The sequence below is a fragment of the Salmo trutta genome, chromosome 7, assembly GCF_901001165.1.
Source record: "Salmo trutta chromosome 7, fSalTru1.1, whole genome shotgun sequence".
Lineage (NCBI taxonomy): Eukaryota > Metazoa > Chordata > Actinopteri > Salmoniformes > Salmonidae > Salmo > Salmo trutta.
This window is the reverse complement of record NC_042963.1, coordinates 18,306,739-18,316,975: the sequence shown is the minus strand read 5'-3', so window position 1 is coordinate 18,316,975 and position 10,237 is coordinate 18,306,739. Positions and strand designations below refer to the sequence as shown.

At 49.1% G+C, this 10,237-nt stretch overlaps 1 protein-coding gene across 3 annotated transcripts in view; it reads right to left on the bottom strand.

The window, feature by feature from the left end:
* Positions 1 to 1,990: 1,990 nt before the first annotated feature.
* LOC115197046 (dual specificity protein phosphatase 8) overlaps positions 1,991 to 10,237 on the bottom strand; it is a 62,512-nt gene continuing 54,265 nt past the window's right edge. For all 3 annotated transcript variants that reach the window (XM_029758182.1, XM_029758183.1, XM_029758184.1), the window contains 4 exons: positions 4,994 to 5,154; positions 4,511 to 4,670; positions 3,998 to 4,121; positions 1,991 to 3,255 (listed from right to left, as the gene is read on the bottom strand). In XM_029758182.1, the coding sequence (XP_029614042.1) occupies positions 2,025 to 3,255; positions 3,998 to 4,121; positions 4,511 to 4,670; positions 4,994 to 5,154 (1,676 nt within the window). In that variant the 3' untranslated portion in view covers positions 1,991 to 2,024. The remainder of the gene's footprint in view (positions 3,256 to 3,997; positions 4,122 to 4,510; positions 4,671 to 4,993; positions 5,155 to 10,237) is intronic.

Below are 10,237 nucleotides of genomic sequence, written 5' to 3'. Positions count from 1 at the left end.
TGAATCACAACAAATCCATTCTAGTTTCATCCCTTCCATTTTGTTTTTATCATACCTTTGGAAAATAAGAGTGAGCGCGATAGAGAGAGCGAGGGAGTGAGGGGGACATGCATTGTGCTGATGTGCCAGCAGTTGTGTATCCTGCTCCGGGCTTGGCTCACTGAAAGATCCCCTGAGAACAAACGAAAGGTGACGGTGTATCTTTGTGTGTGACTATGTGTGTGTGGAGGGGGTTTGTTTCAGCTTTGGGCTCCTCTCATATCCCAACACTGTGTAATTCTGTGTGTGTGTGTCTGTGTGGAAACTAGCCAACAGAATCAGTCTAGCACTGTTAGGTGGATGTCTCTAATATTGTCAACTGTGTGGATCTACTTGCATATACCAGTAGTTGTTGTTGTCATTAGCCCTCGAGAAATCAACAGTCCTTCCTACAATAATTCTGCTCTTTAGAAGAGTACTGGGTTGAATAAAGTTCTTCAGTCTCCTCACACTAACAGTCTCCCAGTAGATATCCTAATAACTGTAGGAGCCCACCATCACAATAAATAACATCATAAATACACACAACTGAAGAGTCAACACAGTGAGCACAAGACGTGGAAAATAGGTATTTTCAGCGTCTTCTCAATGTCTTTTCAAACCAAAAGACATATTTTGTACGTCTTTTCAATGTCTTTCAAACGTTTTGTGCTCATAGGGAAGTAGCTAGAAACCCCTCAGATGACTGTTCTTCACCATACCACACGTCTGGTAATATCACCAGGGGTAAGAGCGTGTTGGTACCCTTAGGAAGTGGATGGGATACTTGTTTTTGAAGAGAGTGACAAAAGTGCATTTTAACGTCAGATGAAACCCAAAATACATCACTCTCCCTCCAAATAATGAACATCACATATTGCTTGCTTGTAGTTTTGTGTGTGTTGGTGTATGTGTTTCATAAATACCATTCAACAAAAACTGAGATTAACAAAGGAAAAAGTCCACAAAACATTATTATTTCTCATTACCAGAATGAACAGATAAAATAAATTAAAACTATGAGAAAAAATGTTGATTAAAAGTCCATTAAAATTGCTATATATATTCATATAGTATTTGTCTGTCTGTCGCCAGCCACTCTGGAGCATGCTCAGTAGAGGCTGGGAGAAGGGGGGCATGGGTGGGGAGTATACATGGGGGGGTGGGGGGTGTGGAGTGAGACATGCGTGTACGGAACGCCACTACAGGGAGGTCGTAACTTAGACCTAACCCCTCCCCTCCCCACCGCCCCAAACCTCAGTCACGTCACACCGTTTAACACTGGAAACAAGGGAGCAGACGAGGATTGTGGGAAAATACACTGTCAGTCTTTATCGGTCACTATGAGTCCTCATGAACCATGATGGGCTGACACGCCAACATGGAGGATCCTTCATTGTTTTGATGCAGTATCACCGGTATAGTCTCTTAGTAGACTCTGAATAGTATCTCACTGTGGTGTGTTTCTGGGGTACATAGCGCTTTCTAAGTCTTTTTAATGAATGGTGGGGCAGACTGAGCCATGCTGGGGTTCACTGGGGCTGAAGTCAAGCTTTAGGAGGAAACCGCTTGGCTATACGTCTCAAATGATACCCTATAACCTAACTAGTGCTATACTTTCGGTGACATTTGTTCAAAAGTAGTGCACTATATGGGGGATAGGGAGCCCTTTGTGATTTGCCCCAGGGTCCCTTTTTGTCTAACTGACACCATACAGAGGAAATAGTTCAGTGTCAGGCCCCACAGCCTCCATCTTCCCCAGAGTTTCTCTCTTTAGAGCTTTGTTTGGTAGTACTGTAGATGTACAGTAGTAGTAAATTGACAGTTGAACCTCATGTCTAGTCACAGAAACTCTCTGTCCATTTGTTTGTCTTCTCAGAGTTTGAGTCTTTAACACGGTCTGCGTAGGGATTATAAATCTCCCCCCTCTGTCCTCCCCCCTCAGGTCCATTTGCCCCCCTCCCCCCCTCCCTGGGCGAGCAGGTTGTGGTCCGGAGTCCGGTTTGTCAAGATACCTCGATGATCTCCATGCTCCCGGAGAAGCTAGACTGCTTCCCAATCTTCCCTAGCTCCTCCCGGGAACGTGTCTCGGAGATGCCCTCCTCAAACTCCATCTGACAGCTGCGCCGCTTGAACTGCTTCTCGTTGCTGTTGGAGCCCGTCCCGTTAGCAACGGTCGTCGAGGAGTCCCGCTGTGATGATGACGCCGCCGACGACGCCGTTTTGTCCCGCGGCACTTTCTCCCGTAGCCGCACCCCTTCGCTACACCCGAACGCCACGTACGCTGAGCTGCTTCCAAATCGCACTTCCACCCCTCCTCCACCGCCTCCTCCGAGTTCCATCCCTCCTTCCCCTACCTCTTCTGCCCCAAAGTACCAGGGGGTGTCGGTGGTAGGGGTGACTGGGGTAGTCGCCTGGACTGTGTCTCTGTGTTTGGTCCACATGGTCCCAGATCCCATGGTGGGCAGGGAGAGAAGCATGGAGCCCTTCAGACTGTCGTCCAGGCTGGGGCTCTTGTGGACAGGCAGGGAGCGTCCCAGAGCCAGGCTGAGGGACTGGGGGTGTGGGAGGTAGGAGTGGACCGGGGAGTTGCTTGTGGATCCAGCTCCACCAGATCCAGAGCCGTGCTTGGCTTTCCTCCTGGGCCTGGACAATGAGGGACCTCCAGAGCGAACGCCCCCTTCACTGGGACCCCCGACGCCAAGACCTCCGATGCTACCGCCGCACCCCGGGGAGGGGAAGGGCGACTCGGCTGAGCCAGGGCTGTCCGGGGCAGGGGAGAACTGGGGACAGATGCCGTTGACAGGGGGGCTGTCCAGTTTACACAGCTTGGGCACGTCCTCGGAGTGTGTGGTCGCTGCCAGGCGCGGGCAGTGGGGGCTGCTAGGGGAGTACACAGACTTGATGTCCAGGGAGAAAGAGCGCTTCAGCCGGTTGGTGTCCAGGATGCGCTCGGCCGACAGGTGGAGGCCGTTGAAGCCCTGCTGGAGGGAGGTCGGCGAGGGGAGCTTGGGTTCTGAAGGGGTCGGGGGCTCTGCTAATGAAAAGTCATGATGACCATTGACCTCTGAACCTGAGCTGACCCCATTGACCTCTGAACCCTGGGGTTGACCTTTGCCCTCTGAGGTCTTGTCATCCGACAGCGCTTGGAGGAGCCGCAGCCCCTTCTCGAACTCCAGCAGCTGGCCCAGGAAGTTGAAGTTGGGCGATATCGAAGGCCGCCGGTCCTTCACAAACCTGGTTAGGGGGGAAACAAGTGAGCGAAATGTTAGTTCCAGTTAGAGTTGGGGATCCAGTTGCAAAGTAAAGCAATACAAATATTTTGTAAAGTTCCTTTAAGCTACTTCCTGTGTCAACCTAATATTGATTGTTGGGTTGCATGTTGGGTTGCATGCAGGGATACTTTGTGATTCAATCTCCTTCCCCAGAGTCAGATGAACTCGTGGATACCATTTTTATGTCTCCGTGTCCAGTATGAAGGAAGTTAGAGGTAGTTCCGTGAGTCAATGCTAACTAGCGTTAGCGCAATGACTGGAAGTCTATGGTTCTGGCAGATACCCATCGACTTCCAGTTATTGCGCTGAAGGCTAGTTACTAATTGCGCTAGCGCTAGTTCGCAACTTCCTTCAAACTGCACACAGAGACATAAAAATGGGATCCATTAGTTCATCTGACTCTGGGGAAGTAGATAAAGGGGCTCATCACCAAAATCCTGAAGTATCCCTTTAAGTAGCAGGTTACCCCCAGATGAACTGGTGTGAACTAACTGAAAAAAATATCCTAGGTCTATGTTCTCCAGACAACACCGCTAGTTCCTATTGTACACTTTTGTACAGTTCCTCTGGCAACCATAACAATTTCATTTCTCACAACTGGGGAGCAGAGTTGACTGTCTAGCGTTTCCTCAAACACTGAGTCGCCTTTTTAAAGACGCTGCAACTTAAGCTCAGCTGGAGTGTCGGGGGGAGAGAGAGTGTACCTGTAGGCATCATCCGATGACAGGCCCATTGTCTTCATGATGTATGCGATGGCGATGGTTGCCGAGCGTGAGATTCCAGCCAGGCAGTGCACAATGACTCTGCAGTTTGACACCTTGGCTTTGTCTGTTGGAAGGGGGGAACAAACACGTGTGAACACACACAGCTGTACACAACACCCAGGAACAGTTAGTCAGAACAGAGAGTCCGAGAGAATGGAAAGGCCACTGAAAACGATCCGCCACTTCCTGTTCAGCACTGGGGGGGTCGCCGCCATGGCGATTAACATGGCTTTGGGAGTGTTGCTATTGATGCATGTTATTGTATGTGTTCAAGTACCACTTGTGAAAGCAAAGAGAATTGTATGGTGCTGTACATTGTGATTATGTGATATTTTGAATATGAGGGCTGTTTCACTATGTCGTGTGACATACACTACCGCTCGGGTTACTAGTGCATATTACCGTCGCATATTCTACCGCACATACAAAGACACCCAGAGACTCTTGACTTACCGATGAATTCATTGGTTTTCTCCAGCCAGGGCAGCAGCTTCTCGCAGTAGTTGTCGTTGACAGGGATCCGCATGAAGTGGCTCTCGCTGATGAAGTCAGGCTTGGGACAGGTGTTACTGGCATTCAGCACGTACGTGATGCCATTCTGAACCATTAGGTCCTACAGACAGACACAAAGAGAAACACAAACGGGGAGGGGGGGGACGGGACTGTTAGGAAAGGCAATAACAAACCAAAAAACTGACAGCAAAGTTAACACTTAGTTTCTGCTCACAGTCCCCTCTACTCCGATTCAGTGTTCAATAGTCACATGTGTACGGTTGCAGGTGTGATTGCAGGGTACATGCACGACTAGTGAAATAAAATAATGGAAATGGTCATGTAAAACAATATGAATATAAATAGCACTACATACATAATAACAACTGTGGCCGTGATGAATAAATAAATGTCCATATTCCCCCTTCTCTGCTATGGGCTCACCTTGTTGAGGACGTCTTTCTGCGATCCCAGGTAGAGGTGTGGTAGGATGCGTGTGGGGCCTACATTAGCTACAGGTAGGCAAGGCTGGGATATGCTCATAGGCAAAGCTGGCTTGCCCTCACACAGCCCTGGGAAACAGGAGGAGAACGCAGCAAAGCCCCCTACAGGAGAAGAGAGAGAGAGAGAGAGAGAGAGAGAGACAGAGGAGAAAAAATATCAGTTATACTCTACAATACAACTTTCCCCCAAATTGGCAAAACGTTTGGGAGCCACTGCATTTGGTTCAGCCGCACATACAGAACACACGACTCGATACACAGTATCTTTGGGCTCGCTGAATCCCCTTATGTTACAAACGTGTGTTCCAACAACATCGCCTAACCATTCGAAACTGTGGACATATTGTAGATAACAACTGGAGCTAGAATGTGAGATAGTGCCTCTGCTCCCAGATCAGTAGGAAAACTTTCTCTGCCGCATCTTTGACTGGGGGGTTAGTTTGGCTGCTGGGCGCTGAGGAATGTGTGTTGCTGGCCCTTTAAGAGCAGGCGGATCCACTTTTGGCCTGTGTGTGCGTTAGTGTGTGTTAGAGACCGTGTGTGTGTGTGTGTATGTGTGTGTGTGCGGCTCTGTTTCCTGCATGAGCTCATGTCCTGTAGCAGAGCCTTGCGTCAGGGCTGGGGAATGAGAGAGGCCACAGGTGCAGGGCCAGCACAGAGGCCCAGTAACATCCTCCTGACGACCGCACAGTACACGCTCATACAAACGCACACACATGTGCGTCCAGCGCGCACACAACCGCGCAGTACACAAACACACACAGACACACACACACACACACCACAGTTGTTTGTACAGAAGCCTGCATACACACGCAAAAACCACACAAAGACAATCTTACACAATCTTGCTCACTCTCGCTTTCCAAGTCTGACTCACACACACACACATGAACAAACACACACACACACTCACTCATCATTACTCTGCATTACCATGGTTGTATAACTTCTGGGCGGGTCTAAGGAGGGGGGGGGGTGGAGAGTGAATGACCTCGCCGAGCAAGGAAAGGTGGGAGGGAGCGAAGAGAAGCAGGAGTGCTTCAAGGAAACCCTGAGCCCCAGCCGAAGGATTAGAACCTAATCTAGGTTCAGCCCTGCCTGCCCCAATCTGGCCTACTGCCACACACACACACACACACACACACACACACACACACACACACCAGAGTGCTGCTGTGCTGAATATGGGTCGTAGTGGAGTCAGTGAGAGCAGAGTGTATTCTGACCCACTGATAGGCAGGCAGACAGAAGGCTATATCTGGCGCCCGTCTCTTTAAGAGTAGAGAGGATTGAGAGGAGGGCCTGCCTGTTTCCAGCTATTAATGGCAACCGGGCAAAAAGATGACATCACCTCTCCACATGCAGTCAGCAGGCAGAGAGAGAAAGGCCGCAAAACAAATGAAGAAAGAGTGCGCTCTTACTATGACTAAGGGAGTCCCCTCTTCCCTCAATTACCTTTCTTTCAGCAGTAGTCTACGACTGCAGAGATATAATCACTTCTGGAATATTCCTCACTCAGAGCCACCCTTCCTCCAAATGCACTTTATTCACACTGCATAGAACAGAACAGTGGAAGGAAAGATCTCTTCCTGGTTGTGCTCTCTCTCTCTCTCTCTCTAAGCTTCTCTGACCGTGGAAGGAGTGTGTTCCTGAAAAACAGGAAAACCCCACGTCACGTAAGAAACATTTCCTTTTTCATTAGAGGACATTATCAGAGAGTTGTTGAGAGGATAAAGTCAGCATGGGACAGTGGGTGTTCAATAGCTAGTGCTGCCTTTGTGCAAAACGACCTACTCTCTTCCACAGGTACAGAGAGCAGAGATAACACAACAGGATTGTGTGCCCTGGGTCTATTGAGGGCTATTACGTTTCAGCAGCGTTATGTCAACACCTATCAAACACACACACACACACACACACACACACACACACACACACACACACACACACACACACACACACACACACCACTGAGCTGTCCAAAGGTTTACCGTGGGCCTGTGCTGTGTTCGTTGGCTCGTAGTCAGCACTGATAACACACACACACACTCACTGTCACCGGTCACCTGACCTTCAGACTTAATGTTGCTATGGCAACCCACACGGGACGATGTGGCCCGACCGTTGGGCCTATTGTCCCTGGGGTGCTGTCACTATGGAAAAACCCACCATGCGCGCACACACACATATATAGAGTGCCCTCATACACATACACACACTCTCGAGTACCTGATGATGTGCCAGAGTGACATACACTCACATCCCCCCCAAAAAAGTACCTGATGACACATCTCTCCATTCCAATCCAAACCCGCATCATTGAAAATACCCATGACACACTCAGGTCCAGCTGTCTGATGCGATGACATCATAAAGTCAACTGCCTGTAAGCGCTGAGGAGCACAGTCACAGACCAGGCCTGCTTCCCAAATGGCGCCGTATTCCCTATGCAGTGCACTGCTTTTGAGCCAGGGCCCAAAGTAGTGCACTGCATAGGGAATAGGGTGCCACTTGGGATGCACTTCGCCTCAGACAACAGCCTGTTCTGGTTGGGGCTCGTGTTCCACTTATTTACTGGCTAAAACAACTGCTCTAGGACCACTTTCCTGTTCCCCCAGGGTCTCACCTTCCCCATTATCAGCTGAATAGCTAAACTGACCCTGGCTGTGGAGTAGCCACCTTTCAGTCTGGTAGCCGACTCACTGGGCACGGGGGATAGAGGGCACTGTGTCGCTCGCCATCAGCTTCACCAGCCAGTGTTGACTTCCTTTTTCCTCTCCCCCACATCCCCTCTCCCCCGCTCCATTATGTCACGTGTTTTATCCTCTCCTCTCTCGGAGCGCCCCGGCTCTCCCTTGTTTACCGAATGGTCTCGCGCTCCCTTTTCCCCTTTGTTTCCCCATCCCTCCACAGGGAACTCTTAGGGAGAAGTAGGGTAATGTACACAAATCAAGACGCTACACACGTGAATGGATGTCGTAGAGAAATACGTGTCGATAAGTGTAACACAACATCTATCAGATGTAGAGTTGAGGAAAGAAATGGAAAGCTTGTATTGGTAGAAAGTTCATGGGGACAAAGGATCCCTTTTCCACAGAACACATGGCTTGTGTGTTGCCATATTTGGGAAGCAGCACACACGCTTTTCCACCAAAACAAATCACATTGTCCATTACTACAAACAGTCTCAGTTATGATAAAAGGTCTGTTTGTATGGCCTGAAATCACAGATATTGACTGAACATGCTGTTGGTACTATTGACTGGCCCTCAAAACCCAAACCCCCCCCCCAAAACCCAAACCCAGCATTATGCCTTACTGGAGGGGAACACACACACACACGCAGATATGGCCAGTATTTCTGTTGTATCTGAATTACTTCTGAGTATTTAGTATGTTGTATTACACTGGGCTGAACTACACTCCTGTGCATTTTTTGAAAGCTGTAATTTGTATTGTCAAAATACCAAAAACTTTTATATACCTTATATTTCTATACCATATATTTTGTGGCCCCCTTTTACACCCTACATTAGTATCAAAAGTCTGATAAGAGCGTCTGCTAAATAAACGAAGTATACATGTATATGTAAAAATGAACAAATCGCAAAACGTGCCGAGTATTACTCTGATAAGCTCCGCCCCGCAACGAGGCCCATGACAATACCCAGTGATCCAGAGTGATTTTAGTATTTCAAAATACACCATACATGTATTTTAATTAGGTACAATACTTTGCAAAAGCATCTTGTTTTGTTTTAACACATTGGTCTTTAGGGTGTTTTGTAATTGACGCCCATCACTATGCGCACGCACGCACGCACACTCCCCCCTCCCTTCTCCACCACGGGGGAATTGATTTGTCTGAATGACTGCCCTCCCTCCCTCCCTCCCTCCCTCCCTCCCTCCATCCTCTTCTATCATTCATATGGGGGGAGACATGACGCCATCCTCTGTGCCCCTCCAGCTGTCCCCTCTGCTCTGTAGGGGACATTAGCATTTCAATGTTCACCCCCCCCCCCCACTATGACATCATTGCACACATGCCCCACTCCACTCTGCTCCACAAAGAGTCTGCTAAAGCAGCAGGGGGCCAAGGGTAGCCACTCGATCAGCGTGTCACAAAGGACAACAAAATTGCAATGTAGCGGATTGAAGGGCAACCAATCTGTTTGTGCCTATGTTATGTTTATGGTAGCGTTAGTATGTGGCTATGTGTGTTTGAGTGTAAGTAGTGGGGGTGGTTTGTAGCAGCCAGGCAGCTAACTTCCTGAGGGCAACACAGTCTGAGAATAACCACCATGGCACTAACTACACCTCTATTGAATAATAATAATCATTTGGTGGGTGCTATTATTTGTCCTTTTTCACACATTTAAAAGTGTGTATTAATATATTGGCACTGGAAATGTGTTTTTTGCTTATTACATTTACATTTAAGTCATTTAGCAGACGCTCTTATCCAGTGCCCTCGGAGAGCGAGGTCATGGCCAGAGTCTGCCATTATCAACGGTGACCCTGGAGCAATTAGGTTTAAGTGCCTTGCTCAAGGCCACATCGGCAGATTTTTCACCTTGTCGGCTCGGGGATTCCAACAAGCGACCTTTCGGTTTCTGGCCCGACGCTCTAACCGCTCGGCTACCTTCCGCTCATTTTCAACAGGTGATGACAAACGTGTAATTGTCTCTATCTTGACTAACGAGTTTGACGGCTCCTGCCTTGAAGCCATGGCACAGCGTGAACAGGACCAGGTGTGGAGTGCTGGGCTCACAGCACTGAACCGGCTCACTGCATTGAACCGGCTCACAGCGATGAACCAACTCACTGCATTGAACCGGCTCACAGCACTGAACCAACTCACTGCATTGAACCGGCTCACAGCACTGAACCAACTCACTGCATTGAACCGGCTCACAGCACTGAACCAACTCACTGCATTGAACCGGCTCACAGCACTGAACCAACTCACTGCATTGAACCGGCTCACAGCGATGAACCGGCTCACAGCACTGAACCGGCTCACAGCACTGAACCGGCTCACTGCATTGAACCGGCTCACAGCATTGAACCGGCTCACAGCACTGAACCACTCACTGCATTGAACCGGCTCACAGCGCTGAACCAACTCACTGCATTGAACCGGCTCACAGCGCTGAACCGGCTCACAGCGCTGAACCGGCTC